The sequence below is a fragment of the Girardinichthys multiradiatus genome, chromosome 14 (assembly GCF_021462225.1).
Source record: "Girardinichthys multiradiatus isolate DD_20200921_A chromosome 14, DD_fGirMul_XY1, whole genome shotgun sequence".
In the NCBI taxonomy this organism is placed as follows: domain Eukaryota; kingdom Metazoa; phylum Chordata; class Actinopteri; order Cyprinodontiformes; family Goodeidae; genus Girardinichthys; species Girardinichthys multiradiatus.
Window position 1 is genome coordinate 32,736,501 of NC_061807.1, and position 18,996 is coordinate 32,755,496.

Genomic DNA, 18,996 nt, shown 5'->3' on the forward strand with positions numbered 1-18,996 from the left:
GCAATGAGAAACCGAGCGTGAAAAAGTTCAGATGTTGAGCTTGTTGATCTTAATATAACCATCTTCTAGATGATCAGATTAGACCATCACAGTATTCTAGGGGAAGTATGGTTCACACTGCTTTGCAAGAGGTTTCCGTTTGTGCAACTTTTTTATGGTACATTGACTTGAATTTATTATTTGCCCCTTACAAATGTATCTGTCTTTGCTGTTTTTGTCACCCCTCATGTTTCAGTTTGGGGCTGAAATTTTACATTCAGACAAAGAATGTATCCATTTTTCAGACAATGATTTTATTTATAATCATAAGACCTATTTAAGGTAGCCTGACATTATGTAAATAATTTACCCTAAACCTAATAACTGGTTCTGCTAATAACTGGTTGTGCAGATGATTCGTCATGGAACTGTACATGCGAAAGTCATTGTACCATAAAAGAGTTGCGCAAACAGAAACCTCTTGCAAAGCAGTGTGAACCATACTTCCTCTAGAATACTTTGAGGGACTAATGTGGTAGTGTAGAAAATGGTTACAAGCTCAACATCTGAACTTTTTCACGTCATGTGTTGCTGTTCAAGTTTTTTTCTTAGCGGAAAAAAACTAAATTCTCATTTTGAAAATTAACTGATGTGTTTCTTATAATTTCCTCAGTATTGGACAGGAAGTATGACATTGCTCTGTCGCCAAAACCCAATGCAGAGATGCTTTTTTTGGATGGTCTAAACTCATTTTGATTTTGAAGTTCCTGTTTGGTGCAGCTTTGTTGCTTTGCAAACAGGGCAGCGGCACTTTGTTTTGTAGTAAAAGGCAAAAATCTTTAAAGAAGGCAGACTTATTTGGCTTGCAAATCAAGATGGATAACATTTTATTTTACATGCTGGACTTACTGAGTAAGTACATCTTTCCCCATTCTCTTCTCATTTTGATTAGTGCAGAAGATATTAGATATTTGCCCAAATAATGTTTTATTCTCTATCATATTGTTGGAAAACCTGTATTAACATCGGACATATAAATGGGACATGTCTTGTTTCAGTTTGAATTGTTTATTGTTGATTAAGTCTCAACTTTTATTTTAGTGCTTCACTCCTTCACCCACTGCGGACTTGCTCAAGGTATCTTCGGCTTTATTCCTATCAATGTCTAAACAAAATTTCTGTGATCACAGTTATGATAATCTGACTAGCTAAAGGTCTTACTATAACAAAGCATTTCCTAAAAGCTATAATACATAAAATAACCTTGTTAAGTATTTAAAAGTTGGATACACTACCTTTCCAACCCCAATTCCAATGAAACTAGGATGTTGTTTAAAACATAAATAAAAACCAAAATACAATAATTTGCAAATCCTGTTCAATATTCAACTGAATGCTCTACAAAGACAAGGTATTTAATGTTCACACTGATAAACTTGTAAATTGTATTGCAAATATTCACTCATTTTGAATTTGACGCTTGCAACACACTCCAATAAAGCTGAGACAGGGTCATGTTTAACACTGTGTTACATCACCTTTCTTTTAACAACACTTAATAAGCTTTTGAGAACTGAGGCACTAATTGTTGAAGCTTTGTAGGTGGAAATCTTTCCCATTGTGACTTGATGTACAACTTCAGTTGCTCAACAGTCCGACGTCTCTGTTGTCTTATTTTGCACTTCATAATGTTTCAAAGTCTTTCAAAGGGAGACAGGTCTGGACTGCAGGCAGGCCAGTCTTGTACTTGCACTCTTTTACTGTGAAGCCACGCTGTTGTAACATGTGCAGAATGTGGCTTGGGATTGTCTTGCTGAAATAAGAAGGTCGTCCCTGAAAAACACGTTGCTGGGATGGCAGCATATGTTGTTCCAAAACCTGTACCTTTCAGCATTAAATGGCGCCTTCATAGATGTGCACGTTACCCATGCCATGGCCACTAACACACCCCCATACTATCACAGATGCTGACTATTGAACTTTATAATGTTAAAAATCCAGATAGTCTTTTTCCTCGACATCCGTGATTTCCAAAAACAATAGCAAATGTGGACTCATCAGAGCAAAACTCACATTTCCGCTTTGCATCAGTCTATCTCAGATAAGCTCAGAGAAAGTGACGGCATTGCTGGGTGTTGCTGATATATGGCTTTAATTTTGCATTGTACAGTTTTATCTTGCACTTGTAGATGTAGCGACAAACTGAGAATGGTTTTCTGAAGTGTTCCCAACCCAAGAAGTAATAACCATTACAGAATGTTGGTTTTTAATGCAGTGCCTCCTTGGGGTCAAAGGTCAAAGGCATTTAATGTTGGTTTTCAGCCTTGCTGCTTATAGCAGAGATTTCTCCAGATTCTCTTGATCTTTTCATGATATTATGGACTGTAGATGATAAAATCCTTCAAATTCCTTGCAGTTTTACATTGAGAAACATTCTTAAACTGTTGGACTATTTGCTCATGCAATTGTTCACCAAGTGGTGAACCTCACCACATCCTTGCTTGTGAACGACTGAGCCTTTCGAGGATGCTCCTTATACTCAATCGTGATACTTACCTGTTTCCATTCCTTAACTTTCCCAGTCTTTTGCTACCCTTGCCCCAGCTTTTTTGGAACATGTTGCAAGCATCACATTCAAAATGAGTGAATATTTGCAAAATATCTAGAGTTGATTAATTTAAACATTAAATATCTTGTCTTTGTAGTGTATTAAATTGCTGAACAGGATTTTCAAGTGATTAAATTTAGTCTTTATTTATGTTTTACACAATGTTCCAACTTCACTGGAATTGAGGTTGTAGATGTGTTATATTTATGTTGTAAGATATAACGTTTAGAACATCAGAATTTCTTACATTTGTTTCTAAGAAAGAGGACAGTGGTTGCAATATCAAAAATGAATTACATTTAGATTTCTTTCAACAACCATTATTTTCAAATCACCATATGAAATAAAACAAAACAAGTACAATAAACACATTTCTTATTGATTTTATTTATTTTGTATTATCTGACAAAATGAATTTTCAATGATAAAGACAAAATTTTATTAGCTTACAAAGCATGAATGATACAAATACATTTGGTAACAATATTAGTGTTTTTTTAAATTATGTTAAAGTTATGGTTAAGTTATGACACATTTTTGTTTTCAATAACAGCAGACAAACCTAGAACCACTGACAGCAGGTCCAACAACCATACAAGTAGGAGGCATTGTGACATTGAGCTGTTATGTGGACACCTCTGCTGAATGTAAATACAGATGGTTCAGACGGACCTCAGACACCTTGCAGTTCAAATCAAAAATATAAATGAACACAGCAGGGTTATTAATGTGACACAAGGAGGTATTTACCATTGTCAGTGTGTGAGAAGAACACATGACCCCCACAGTTATTTAAGTAATAAGACTACTATCAAGATAAACTGTGCGTTTCTGTCAGAAATATAGCCAACATAGCTGATTTTTTATTTTCTGGTCTGATTTCATGTTTTTCTTCATATCTGCTGTAAACAGTTTCCAACGAGGTTGTTGTGACACAACAACCAAAGTGGCCTCAGATCTTTAGCGGTGAGACGATCACTCTGACATGTGAGGTCCAGGGAGGAGAAACCAGTGAGTGGACGTATGAATGGAGGAGATCTGGGTCATTTATATACCAATCACAGGAAAAAAACTTGACTTTCAGTGTTTACGAGTCAAACAGTGGAGACTACAGGTGTCTATGTCTACTCAAAGATGACTCGCATTCTTCAACACAGTGGAGTGAACCCATCACACTGTCAGTATTACGTAAGTCATATTTAATCTATGTGTTCTGTTAAATTCAGCTGCAGAAATTTAAAGTCCACAGTTCACTTCTTTTGATAAACGGTGACTGCTTGTAACACGACAGGGCAAAGGTAAAACAATATAGTCCATCTGTCTCACTTAATGCCACACTCTTATTAAGATGAAAGCACAGAATGTTCCCTTCGCGCATGCGCAGTTCGAGTAATTATACCAACAGTCATACCTGTGACACACCAGATGACCACTCAGAAGCTATATATGCTGACATCATCCGAGGCTCTGTTCCTACAGAATCTTCTCATGGCAGCAAGGATTCAGAGTGACAGAGAATCTCTGGCAGTCATCCTTAAAACCGAAGTTACATATGTAACTTTCGTTCTATTTTATCCCTACTGACCGCCAAAGGGTGCTGCGGAAAGCACTGAATGACTAATGCCAAACATGTCATGAGGAATCCTGAGCACATACCTCACTGAGAGGGCTCAGCGGAGCCTCGCAAAAGAACCTGGCCCAGGTTCTACATTCACATATGACCTCCAGCATAACCCCCCCATAGCAGCCCAGGAAGCAGAGACGCTCCTGGTAGAGTGGGCCTTCACACCAACTGGCAGCGTTTGGCGTCCTGCACTGTAGGTGTGGCATATGACATCTACAATCCAGAGGGAGAGACGTTGTCTAGAAAGAAGACAACCCAGCCTGGGACCGCCATAGCACAGGAAAAGCTGGTCTGAGCATCTCGCACCTGCAGTGGCCACAATGTGTGCCTCCAGCGCCCATACTGGGCACAATAACTCAGATCCAACCTCAGTTGTACTGGACTGAGGCTGAAACCGAGCCAACCTCAGTGGCTGGTTACGGTGAGAAGGAGACAACACCTTAGGCAAAAACGCAGTGTTAGGCCACAAGGGGACACCATCCGGACCCCATCGGAGACATGTGGGACTGACAGAAAGAGCATGCAGCTCGCCGACCCTCTTGTCTGAAACAATAGCCAACAATAGGCAGTCTTATATGAGAGCCACTTGAGGTCTGCTTTCACCAAAGGTTTGAAAGGGAAACATTACAGAGCTTCAAAAACCAAGGGCAGATCCCAATCATGCACTCGCAGAACCAGTGGCGGCACCGAGCAGAAAAAGAGAGACCAGATCATGACTCCCCAACGCTCGACCACAAACAGATGCATGATGACATGAAATTGCAGCAACACATCCAGAGAAAAAAGACGCCATCTGTTGTCATATTGCTGACGAGTGGAGGGTGCCCTAGTCCTCAATATGGTGCGCCTGACAGGGTCTGAACACCTAGTCAGCCTCCCAGTGGCCATGCCCACAGCTGGAGACATCAGATCCCTCCTGGAAGATACCATGGGATACTCTGACACAGACTCCGAAGCAGGGGTAACCACGGCCGTGCTGGCCATTACAGAGCCACCAACAACACCCTGTGGCCTGCCCTGTGAGCCATCTGTACAGTAGGCTAAATCAGCGAGAGGGGTGGAAAAGCGTGCAGGAGAACCCAAGACCAGGGATGAGCTAGCACATACTGGCCCAGTGCTCCTGATGCCCCTGTTAGGAAATACCACTGGGGGCAATGAGTCAACTCCTCCCTGGCGAACAGATCCACCTCCGCCTGACCAAAGCGGCTCCAGATCATATGCACCACATCGCATTGAAGGGACCACTCTCCCGGAGCAGGGGTCTGGCGAGGGAGAAAGTTTGCGACTTGATGGTGCTTCCCAGGTAAATACATTGCCCGTAGGGTGGACAGACAAGGAGAGGCCCACTAACTGCACTCTGGGATGAAAATGAGCCAGTCTCAGAGGCTTGGGAGGACCGCGCCTCCTCATCGCTAAAGTGAGAGGCTGACACAGCTAGGGACAAAACATCCTCCTCCGCAGACAAATACGGCATGGGTGGGGAAGAAAGCCCAGCTGCTGGAAGTGAGGCGTCAGATTGACATGTCTGCAACAAGGACAACTGCTCGACCATCATGGCCAGACCCTGGTCAGACTTGGCCCGCTTCCTCCTAGAGGGGGCACAGAGACCGTGGTCTCACCACAGCGCTTCAAATGCTTGAGGGGGGCCACCTGCTCAGAGGGAAGGAGGTCAGCATCATCCTGAGGGTACAACTGGGCCAACCGACCCACCCTCATCACATGTGAAATGAAACTACAGTTCATGCATGGATTCTCAGACATGCCTCCACCAAGTGATCATGCCCAAGGCAGGTAGGGCACAGGTGTGATCATCATCTGCCTGAAGTGCAGCCCCACAATCCATGCAGCAGTGAGAGCCATCCATGTCCAAGACCAAAAACGAGGGTACGCCAAATTCAAATGGGAAAATAAATAAACTAAAATTGGGTAAGGGGACGTGAATGCTGCCATCACCAATTATAGCAGAGCCTGCAAACGAAAAGAGGCCAAGAGGCTGCAATTGGGAGCAGGGGGCGCAAACACCGCTGTCACCAATTAAAACAAAGCACAACCAAGAAAAGCTAACACCGTCAATCGCACCGTTGGTAACACTGGGAGAGGGAGCGAAAACTGCTGCCGTCACCAGGTATAAGATCAAACAAAAACAAAGAATGCTTAACTCCATAAGCTGGACCACATGATCGAGTGCACTGGGAGAAGGGGTGAATGCCACTGCCGTCACCAGGTATAAAAAAACAAAACTAAAGAAAGCTTAACACCGTGAGCTGAAACGTAGCTTACGGTCGAGCACATTGGGAGAGTGGGCAAAAACAGCTGCCGTCACCAGATATAGAGCCAAAAAATTACAGCAGCCAAGCTGCAACACAGTAACAAGAAGCCTTGAGCTAGGAAAGGGGCAGGAATGCTAGCGTCACCAACAAACAGCAAACCTACCTGCAGAAGTCCATACCTAACATCAACCCATTGCAGCCCTAGGAGGGCCAAATACCGCAACTTCAGCCAACAAGCAACAGGGCGTCCAGGCAACGGGGAAGCAACAACTCGAGTGAACTGCACGGGAGAAGAAATAAGGAACAGAGCCTCGGATAAGATCAGCATGTATAACTTCTGAAGGGTCATCCGGTGTGTCACAGGTGTGACTCTGTTTGTATAATTACTTAAACTGCACACGCGCAAAGGAAACATTCAGTGCTTTCAGCTCCGCCCTCTGGGAGTCTGTATGAAATAGAACAGGAACTCACACTTATCCCTCCCTTGTTGTGTTGTAGATTAGATCATTGCTTCACTATATCCCGGCTGAAACTTTTATAAAAAAATAACACAAAATTAAAGATTAAAAGAGGAAGCCAGTTTATGAACTTAAACAGCAGCCTTCCATAGGACACCAAGAATTATGAGTGTGACTCAGATTTTCAATGTATTTACATACCAACAATATAATAATAATAATAATAATAATAATAATAATAATCATCATCTTTATTGGTCATTGCACATGTACATTACAACGAAATTTGTCCTCTGCATTTAACCCATCCCTTATAGGGAGCAGTGGTTACATGCTGTTACATGCTGTAGGTCATATTTTGACTTTGTTTATACAAAACTCACCAACAGGTAAACCAAAGGCCCAACTGAGTGCGGACAGCACAGAGCTACCAGTGGGAGGCAGCGTGACCCTGACCTGCTCAGTGAACTCATCATCTTCATTTGGTTGGAAATATTTCTGGTACAGAGGTGAAAAATCCTCTGGACCTCTGACCACACGAGATGCTGTTTTCCTTTCAAATGGAAAAATTAATGTCTCATACTCATACAAGGGACTGTTTTGGTGTAGAGGAGGAAGAGGGGAACCAGTTTACTACACACACTTCAGTGATCACATCAGCATCAGTAAGAGCGGTAAGTTCAAAACTTCCTCTTTCACTTGTAATTATTACTAGTACACAGGAACAAACAGGGCAGGTTTAAGTCAGCAACCAAACCAGCTTTAAATAAAGATAGGCCTTAAGAGACAGTAATTGAGTTTTTATTTAAAAATTAATTTGATGCAAACTTCATCAAAAATAATGTTTCTCATCACTACCTTCACCCAAATACATTTAGTACTGGTTTAAAAAAATCAATTAAGTGCTGTAGTTGTGGCTGTAAATTTTCATTATTATGATTCATTTTTGCTCTAATCTTTAAAATCTGCTTCAAATGACAGTGATGGAAACCCACTTACTGACCTATAAGCCAAAATTAATCTCAAAATAAACAGGAATTGGGATTTTTTCAACAATTAGAAACCACTTAGTTGTTTCAGAAGCACAAAGCTGAAACTGAGAAAGGCCAAAGTTAGAATTTTTCACAGGTATTTTAAAAAAGGGTGAAGGCTGAATCATCAGCATATAAAAGCCGTATCCTTAATCATTTTGATGTTGTGCTATAAGAGAAAAGTATTACAGAGAAACCACTGACATCATTTAAATTGATAACAAGAAATAAAAACATGTTTTATCAAGAACACAATAATCCCTTTAGTATAATTATACCTATTTTTAATTCAGTTCAGTTTTTTGTATAAAGCATTAATTCACAACAAGTCATCTCAATGTTATGGTTCTGCACTGTTTGTCTCCATCATCTTTGTGCCTGATGATCTTCTCTGTGCTGCAACTATTAGGAGGATTGCTTTCACCTGCTCCTTCCATTATGAAGGTTTATGTGTCGTTAATTCAGTCCAGAATAGATTACGGGAGTGTGGTATATGGTTCAGCGGCTAAAACTAGACAAAAAAATGAGATATAATCCAAGCTAGAGCATTGAGAATTTGTTTAGGGGCAGTAAAATCCACACCAATATGTGCTTTAGAATCAGGAGAAATGCCATTATGTATCAGAAGATAACAATTAATGGTTAATTACTGGATATGTTTGAAAGGGTATAATGAAAATCATCCAGTTATAAAAGTGTTAGAAAATTGTTGTGAAACAGGAAAGGAGCTAAAAAATTGTTTTGGAAGGGTTGGGGATAATAAAGCAAGAACATTTAAAGTACATAACAAAGAATTCAGTCCAACAGTATTGTGGCTTTTAAGGCCTACATAGACATGGAGATACATTACTGTAGACATTTCGCTATCAGATATTAAGAAAAGAAATACTACAGATATGTGTGAAGATTTTTATAATCGAGTAGAGAAAAGGTATAATTATACAGATGGTTCTAAAGATCCAAAAACTGAAGCAACTAGTGTAGCAGTTATGATTCATGGATTGAAGGTTAAGATTTCCAAAAGAACATCTAATGTTTTGAGTATATATGCAGTAAAATTATGTGCTATATTATTGGCTTTAGAATGGGTAGAGGATACCACTGTAAGTAAAATATTAGTTTGTAGTGATTCTTAATCAGCATTATTAATCATAGAAAAGGGAAGTACAAGAAATCATCAAACATACTGTATGAGATTTCTTTTGTTTATCATAGATAATGTGAACAAACCAAAAATATAGTAAAAATATGGACACCTGCTCATTTAGGTATTTTAGGTAACAAAAGAGGGGATAGGTTGGCTAGGGAGACGGTTACAAAAGTAGATATTGACATGCCAATAAAGTTGTCTAAATCTGAAGGTAAAAGTATAATTTGGAAAGAAAATAAGAAGTTATGGAAAATAAGATGGGATCATGAGATAAAAGGGAGACATTTATATAGGATTCAAAATACAGTTGATGTTACAGAAATCAGAGAATTAAATAGGAGGGAGGATGTAATTATAAACAGAATAAGAACTGGTCATAGTTTTTTGAATGACACTCTTTTTAAGATGGGGAAACATCTTACTGGTTTATGTAATTGGTGTAATTCTATAGAAATGATGCAACCTGTTTTTATTAATTGCAAGAAATGTGAGTCAAAGAAGATTATTGAGTATGGAAATGGGTTGTTACAGAGAGCTGAAATTTGAAAATGTGTTTGCTCAGTTGAATAGTGATGGAGGGAAAGGAAAGATGTTTTGTTTTTTGAAAAATAATGGTCTAATTAAAAGAATTTGAGGAAAAAAATAATGAGGAGAAAAATCCAAGACCTGGCAGTAGTGCAACAATGATGGATGCAAGCTTCTGTTAAAAACTAAAGAAGAAGAAGAACAAACAGTGCCAGATTATTAAAAACCTTGTGTGAGTTAATTTCCAGCGTATTTCCATGCCTGCCTGATTCTGATCTCATTTATGCCCCCTGGGTTTCTCTGCTCTGCTTTGCCCACGTCGGATATTCTGATGGCTTCTGATTTCTGGACATCGACCTTGCTTCTGCCTCCCGACGGCCTAACCCCTAGATCCGTCTACCTGAGTTTTCCTCCCCGTTCATGATCTTGCTTCTGTGCTCCAACCAACGATTTAAGCCTCTCCCTCGGATCCTGTTGCTTGACTCTGCTTCCCTGGCTCATACCCAGCTTCTGTTCCTTGACTACCGCATTCTGCTCCCTCACTGGGAGTTCAAACCTGAGAGTTTGTGTGACATTGTCCTGCTGAACAACGTCACACTGAGGAGCCGAAATTCAGTTCCTTGTCTCTCAACGGATTCTGAAAAGGTTAGGGGCTTTTATTCTGAGTTTGTCACTATTCTCAGTACTCTGCTGAGACACAAATCTGTCTTCCCTCAGAGGTTCCTGCGCCTGCCGCTGGTGGTTTCCTGCCGATTATCTTCCAGAGCTTTCAATAAATCTTTTGAATCTTACTTGTTGTGTCCGGCTGAAATTACAGGTCCTCTGAATTATTCGTTACACTCAAGGCACTTTAGTCAATCGAATCATACACATTCCAAGTACATACACTCTAGGTGATCCTAGCTATCAGGCAATACATTCAGTTTGTTGTTTAATCCTATCTAAGAAAATCCAACAGATTTCATTGAGTCACTAGTTTGCAGCATGCACTCCTCCTGGATGAGGATGTAGCAACAGTAGAAAGGAAGACTCCCCTTTTAACAGGAAGAAACCTCCAGCAGAACCAGGCTCAGTGTGAGCGGCCATCTGCCACGACTGATGGGGTTTGAGAGAACTGAGCAGAGACACGCAAGAACACAGAAGCCTTGATCCAGGAGTACTTTCTATGTGAAAAAAATGTTAAACATTAAAGGCAGTAGTAGCTACAAGAACTGTGCAAAATGTATGCTTTAGCCTGAGTTAATACATCTTTCATTTTATAAAATGAATACATAATGTATAAAGTCAAGACCGCAGCTGTGATATCCTGATTTGAAATAAATTTGACAGCTTTGATTAGAGGAAGTTTAAATGTTTAAATGTGACTACCTGCAAGACATGCCCTTTGTATTTCAGTTCAAATCCATTCATTAAAACTATTGATTGCATTATTTAAAAGATGGCTGTGGATGTGCTGTAGATTTTTATTTCTATTCAGCTGAAGTCACGTTTTTTTTCAAAAAACAGAATGAGGTAATATCAGCATAAATACCTAATTCCTTGTTCATATCTCTTGTTTCCAGTATCTGTGGAGTCCATCCGTCTTGCCAGCTCTTCATTCACTATTCTGTTGGTCGTTGGACTAGTTAGTGCAATCCTTCTTATTTTTCTAGGGCTCTTGCTTTGGCACTACAGAAAGATCAAAGGTGAGACCTTTTTCTGCCTATTCTAGATCAGATGATCTAAAATCCCTCAAATTAATGCATTCTGATGTGAATAATTTGAAGATTAATATAACACTATAACAAATATTTTCACAGACTTTTGGCACAAGAGGTTAGTACATGACATCTTGTTTTTTAATCGTTTCTTTGTATCTTTATCAGAAATTATTGGCAGCTGGTTTAAAGTGGCTATATTTATTCTGTTTTAGATCAAACCCCTCACAGAGTACCAGTCAGAGCTTCACCGCTAACCATGATGTCAACCTGAATGAAACCTATGAATACAGCTGTCCTCCTCATGGTAAGAACTTAAACAGAATCATTCCATAATGTATTTTTTTTTTTTTTTTATGAAACAGCAGAAAAACAAGAAAAAAGACTAACTTTATTTTTAAACACACTATGTTTTGTTTTCATACGTATTTACAGTCACATAAAAAAATAAACCTGCGATCCATTGAGGCTCGTTACCTAGATTAAAAGTAAGTTTTGAAAATAACAACCTGGATTGAACATACTTCTCATTAAGCTGACATTTCTGTATTTAAAGGGTTTTTTAATAGGTTTTATGTAATATTCTAATTTAAAATCTCATGTTTTCATTAGCTGCAAGAGAAAAATCATCATAATTAACAGAAATATCTCATGTTTTCATTAGCTGCAAGAGAAAAATCATCCTAATTAACAGAAATATCAGATTTTTTCATTAGCTGCAAGAGAAAAATCCTCATAATTAACAGAAATATCTGATTTTTTCATTAGCTGCAAGGAAAAAATGATAATAATTAACAGAAATATCTCATCTTTTCATTAGCTGCAAGAGAAAAATCATCATAATTAACAGAAATATCTCATGTTTTCATTAGCTGCAAGGGAAAAATCACCATAATTAACAGAAATATCTCATGTTTTCATTAGCTGCAAGAGAAAAATCCTCATAATTAACAGACATATCTCATGTTTTCATTAGCTGCAAGAGAAAAATCATAATAATTAACAGAAATATCTCATGTTTTCATTAGCTGCAATGGAAAAATCCTCATAATTAACAGAAATATCTCGTCTTTTCATTAGCTGCAAGAGAAAAATCATCCTAATTAACAGAAATATCTGATTTTTTCATTAGCTGCAAGAGAAAAATCCTCATAATTAACAGAAATATCTGATTTTTTCATTAGCTGCAAGGGAAAAATGATAATAATTAACAGAAATATCTCATCTTTTCATTAGCTGCAAGAGAAAAATCATCATAATTAACAGAAATACCTCATGTTTTCTTTAGCTGCAAGGGAAAAATCACCATAATTAACAGAAATATCTCATGTTTTCATTAGCTGCAATGGAAAAATCCTCATAATTAACAGAAATATCTCGTCTTTTCATTAGCTGCAAGAGCAAAATCCTCATAATTAACAGAAATATCTCATGTTTTCATTAGCTGCAATGGAAAAATCCTCATAATTAACAGAAATATCTCATGTTTTCATTAGCTGCAAGGGAAAAATCATCATAATTAACAGAAATATCTCGTCTTTTCATTAGCTGCAAGAGCAAAATCCTCATAATTAACAGAAATATCTCATGTTTTCTTTAGCTGCAAGAGAAAAATCATCATAATTAACAGAAATATCTCATCTTTTCATTAGCTGCAAGAGAAAAATCATCATAATTAACAGAAATACCTCATGTTTTCTTTAGCTGCAAGGGAAAAATCACCATAATTAACAGAAATATCTCATGTTTTCATTAGCTGCAATGGAAAAATCCTCATAATTAACAGAAATATCTCATGTTTTCATTAGCTGCAAGGGAAAAATCATCATAATTAACAGAAATATCTCATGTTTTCTTTAGCTGCAAGAGAAAAATCATCATAATTAACAGAAATATCTCATCTTTTCATTAGCTGCAAGGGAAAAATCATCATAATTAACAGAAATATCTCATCTTTTCATTAGCTGCAAGGGAAAAATCATCATAATTAACAGAAATATCTCATGATTTATTTAGCTGCAAGAGAAAAATCATCACAATTAACAGAAATATCTAATCTTTTCATTAGCTGCAATGGAAAAATCCTCATAATTAACAGAAATATCTCATGTTTTCATTAGCTGCAAGGGAAAAATCATCATAATTAACAGAAATATCTCATGTTTTCTTTAGCTGCAAGAGAAAAATCATCATAATTAACAGAAATATCTCGTCTTCTCATTAGCTGCAAGAGAAAAATCATCCTAATTAACAGAAATATCTGATTTTTTCATTAGCTGCAAGAGAAAAATCCTCATAATTAACAGAAATATCTGATTTTTTCATTAGCTGCAAGGGAAAAATGATAATAATTAACAGAAATATCTCATGTTTTCAATAGTTGCAAGAGAAAAATCATCATAATTAACAGAAATATCTCGTCTTCTCATTAGCTGCAAGAGAAAAATCATCCTAATTAACAGAAATATCTGATTTTTTCATTAGCTGCAAGAGAAAAATCCTCATAATTAACAGAAATATCTGATTTTTTCATTAGCTGCAAGGGAAAAATGATAATAATTAACAGAAATATCTCATGTTTTCAATAGTTGCATGAGAAAAATCATCACAATTAACAGAAATATCTAATCTTTTCATTAGCTGCAATGGAAAAATCCTCATAATTAACAGAAATATCTCATGTTTTCATTAGCTGCAATGGAAAAATCCTCATAATTAACAGAAATATCTCATGTTTTCATTAGCTGCAAGGGAAAAATCATCATAATTAACAGAAATATCTCATGTTTTCATTAGCTGCAATGGAAAAATCCTCATAATTAACAGAAATATCTCATGTTTTCATTAGCTGCAAGGGAAAAATCATCATAATTAACAGAAATATCTCATGTTTTCTTTAGCTGCAAGAGAAAAATCATCATAATTAACAGAAATATCTCATCTTTTCATTAGCTGCAAGGGAAAAATCATCATAATTAACAGAAATATCTCATCTTTTCATTAGCTGCAAGGGGAAAATCATCATAATTAACAGAAATATCTCATGATTTATTTAGCTGCAAGAGAAAAATCATCACAATTAACAGAAATATCTAATCTTTTCATTAGCTGCAATGGAAAAATCCTCATAATTAACAGAAATATCTCATGTTTTCATTAGCTGCAAGGGAAAAATCATCATAATTAACAGAAATATCTCATGTTTTCTTTAGCTGCAAGAGAAAAATCATCATAATTAACAGAAATATCTCATCTTTTCATTAGCTGCAAGGGAAGACTTATCATAATTAACAGAAATATCTCATGTTTTCAATAGTTGCATGAGAAAAATCATCATAATTAACAGAAATAAAGGCTTGAAAATATTAGTCTGTTTATAATTCACTTTAAAATGTGTTTGATTTAGTGAACCAAGTTAATGCAATTAATGAACTTTCCAATAATGATAAACATATAAGGAAAAACCCGAACCCAAAAACCAAACAACCCCAAATCATAACAAAAAGTAGGTTTTGAAAATAACAACCTGTATTGAACATACTTCTCATCAAGCTCATATTTTTGTATTTAAAGGGTATTTTAATTGGCCTGATGTAATATTCTAATCTTAAATCTCATGTTTTCATTAGCAGCAAGAGGAAAATCATCCTAATTAACAGAAATAAAGGCTTGAAAATATTAGTCTGTTTATAATTCACTTTAAAATGTGTTTGATTTAGTGTACCAAGTTAATGCAGTGAATTAACTTTTCAATAATATTCTGCTTAATTGAATTTGACTGTATATCAATAAATCAAATAATTACTTTTTACGGTATATAATACTTCTTTCTATTAGTCACTCAGACCCTCTGAGGACAATACGAATGGTAGAGTGTTTTTGTTAAAGTATATAAGAATGCAACTAATAAGCAGATGATATACAATCATCCTGAAATATTTGTTTGCAGACGAACCCACAAACGCCACATACTCTGTGATTGAAATGAAAAACTTTGGGAAAGAAAGTAAGATGTAAACATATTAAATTTCTAGCATCATATCATTTGAGAATATTTTTTTAACATTGATATTTGATTCATCTCAAAGGGGAGACTGTTTGCCCTGATGTGAAAACAGAAGCTACAGGTACAGTATGCTCTAGCAGTAAGTCTTTGTACTGAAATGTGTCACATTACACATTACACTCCCCACCATTATGCATAATTGCCTTACATATCAACTTAGAGTTCAGATAATCATCTGCCTTACTTAGCATTCACATACTATCACCACAAACTAGCTGCCAGCAGAAACTGGCATATTCGACACGCAGCTGAGGTTTAAATACATGATCATTTTTAAAATGAAAAAACATGGATTTTTTTTCTCACTTATATCATCTCTCCTCTCACAGGAAAATGGAGTCCTGCAGCAGATGCAGCAGTTTATTCTAACATTGGAGCAGAAACATCTCTGGCTAACCATGGTGCCTTGTACAGTCAAATTAAAAAAAAACATTCACTACCCTGTCAGATTTAGATTTAAATTATTTTCATTTAACTTATAATTTTATTACTTATATAAAATGAGATAGAATTCTCTCAGTAGAGAAACACGAAAAAGGAGTATCCATTTCATGAAAATAAATATTTAGATGCTTTTATTTAGATTTTATTAAAAAAGGCATGTCAAAAATAATTTACACCCTACTCAGTAAATAATTTAAAATCATTTACTGGCATTACAGCATTAAACCCAAGCAAATCAGGTTTTGCATGTTTCTCCTGGTAATTTGACATTTTATTCTCAGAGAAGTCTTTGAAGTTGGAAGGCCTGCTGGCAATCACCCTAATCTTCAGCTCCCTGCGAAGATTGTATGATGCTAAATATGTAATGTGCATATTTCATTTTGTTATAAACTGTCACTAGCAATTTGACCCCTTTCAGCTTTAAATTATAAACATTGTCAATTATCTAAATTAAGACATTTTAGGTCACAATAAGAACAGATAGGATGAAAAATAAAATATCATTCTTGAGTTTTTTATTTTAATTGGGCTTTATGCAATTTGATTTGAGTCAGAGTCTGACTTTATAAAATGAAATTGTATTAGAGTAAACTGGATCTCAGTGATATGTTTAACAGAGCTGATCGTAACATACTGATTGCCAGACTGAAAAAGTGATTTGTACTAAACTGGTTCTGATGTTGTTTGAATGATAGAGGCTATTGTGTTTCATTGGTTAGTTATAAATCACATGTTTGGGTCCTTAAGGCTTCATTCTCTGGCCGCTTTAATTCAACATCCATATGACTTGGAACTTTATATTTCTGTGTCAACACTTGATCGCAGTCACTAAAGTCACAGAATTAATCCAAAACCTCAATGGATGGATCAGTCAGCCCTTCCTTCACCCTAATGTGCAAAAGATAAAAATACTTGTTTTTGTTTCCAGAAATGCAAGGTTAGAAATCAGCACTCAGCTAGACTCTATGAGGGTAAAGATCACAGGTCATGCAAGAAACTAAGTATCATCATAGACGCAGACCTAAATTTTTACATCCAATTTAGGTCTATTGCTAAATCAGCCTGTTACCACAAAACGTTACATAAAACATAAAAACAATGAATAAAAGACTTTCTGTCCAAACTAGACCCAAAAGAAAAACTCGTGCATAATTTATTTTGAGTGGTTCCCTGTATGTGAAAAGACAGAATTCAAAATTGTATTGATAGTGTGAAAGTAACTAAATGGCTTTGGGCCTCAATGCATTTTAGAGTTGCTGGTCATGCATGTACCATTTAGATACCTCAGATCATCAGATATCTGCTCACTCAGTGTTCCCAGAACCAGAGCTAAACAACTGGGCTGGTACCACCTAACCTAAAAACATAAGACAACTGTTGGTTCCTTTAAATCAGGTCTGAAAATGTCAGTTTACTTCTGCTTTCCTATAAAGGCAAGAGATTATATATCTATTTTATGTTGTAACTTTATATTTGCTTTAAATTTCCTTTTTGATTTTCTTTCATTTGATGCTAAAAAATCTATGATTATTGCTTTAATGGTTGTATTTCTAACGCAATTCTTTTTATCTTTGTTCCTTTATTTTTCTGTAAAAAACTTGGAATTGCCTTGTGCATGAACCGTGCTATAAAAACACATTTCCCTTGATAATTGTTTTCTTGAACTGGATTTTATAGGTAATTGCATATGAATTGGACCTGCCTGTCTTGTACAATGAATTAAAATACATAGCAGTATATTAATGTTTAAATTTAAGGTACAGTAGCCAATCTTTACCTCTGTTCAACACATTCTCACATGAACCTATTGTCTTCAAAGCTGCCTTGTGTGTTTATATAAAATTCAATAAATTTACAACAGATGACAAATCATAATCACAGATCTGGAGTCACATATTTCCAACAAAGAAAAAAGAAAAACTTTAATCTTGAAATGACAAAATTATTTCAATTTCTAGAGTGAGTGAAAAAAACAGGTAATTTATGATGACAAACTGGGAAAGAGTGAAAGGCATTATGAAAACGTGAACAATCTCACTGAGTATAAAAAGCAAGCATTCAACCATACTTGGTGTAAACATAAATATTTGCATAAATGCATTATTTTCGTCTGATTATGTTAGCTAGAACATAATAAGACCATAATCAATTTCTGTAATCATTAAAGAACAAACAAGAAAAAAAGAACAGATCAAAAAGAGGGCTAAATGCAAGTTTATATTGTTGTATTTAGGCACTAAAATAAACATTTAATGAAAGTTTAAATGCTATAAACAAATAGAAAGTATTTAGACCAACAGTAGGTTTGTAGAGTTGAGTTTCGTTAGAAAATATCATACTAATTATCTAAATACAGGTCCTTCTCAAAATATTAGCATATTGTGATAAAGTTCATTATTTTTCATAATGTCATGATGAAAATTTAACATTCATATATTTTAGATTCATTGCACACTAACTGAAATATTTCAGGTCTTTTATTGTCTTAATACGGATGATTGTGGCATACAGCTCAAGAAAACCCAACATTCCTATCTCACAAAATTAGCATATTTCATCCGACCAATAAAAGAAAAGTGTTTTTAATACAAAAAACGTCAACCATCAAATACTCATGTACAGTTATGCACTCAATACTTGGTCGGGAATCCTTTGGCAGGAATGACTGCTTCAATGCGGCGTGGCATGGAGGCAATCAGCCTGTGGCACTGCTGAGGTCTTATGGAGGCCCAGGATGCTTCAATAGTGGCCTTTAGCTCATCCAGAGTGTTGGGTCTTGAGTCTCTCAACGTTCTCTTCACAATATCCCACAGATTCTCTATGGGGTTCAGGTCAGGAGAGTTAGCAGGCCAATTGAGCACAGTGATACCATGGTCAGTAAACCATTTACCAGTGGTTTTGGCACTGTGAGCAGGTGCCAGGTCGTGCTGTAAAATGAAATCTTCATCTCCATAAAGCTTTTCAGCAGATGGAAGCATGAAGTGCTCCAAAATCTCCTGATAGCTAGCTGCATTGACCCTGCCCTTGATAAAACACAGTGGACCAACACCAGCAGCTGACACGGCACCCCAGACCATCACTGACTGTGGGTACTTGACACTGGACTTCTGGTATTTTGGCATTTCCTTCTCCCCAGTCTTCCTC

General features: G+C 36.6%; 1 protein-coding gene across 2 annotated transcripts; it reads left to right on the forward strand.

The window, feature by feature from the left end:
* Window positions 1-525: 525 nt before the first annotated feature.
* On the forward strand, window positions 526-17,727 carry LOC124880418 (low affinity immunoglobulin gamma Fc region receptor II-like). Of its 2 annotated transcripts, XR_007041329.1 has the most exons (11): window positions 526-891; window positions 1,081-1,116; window positions 3,500-3,775; window positions 7,329-7,613; window positions 11,208-11,330; window positions 11,445-11,460; window positions 11,558-11,649; window positions 11,778-11,830; window positions 15,292-15,348; window positions 15,431-15,469; window positions 15,738-15,828. XR_007041329.1 is itself a non-coding variant. In XM_047385519.1 (10 exons), exons 1-10 carry the CDS (start codon window positions 855-857, stop codon window positions 15,860-15,862), a joined length of 1,086 nt encoding a protein of 361 aa, XP_047241475.1. In that variant the 5' UTR covers window positions 526-854; the 3' UTR covers window positions 15,863-17,727. The 2 variants fall into 2 exon arrangements, 1 of the variants encoding a protein (XP_047241475.1); XM_047385519.1 differs by lacking the exon at window positions 11,778-11,830 and having other exon boundaries at window positions 15,738-17,727.
* Window positions 17,728-18,996: the final 1,269 nt, after the last annotated feature.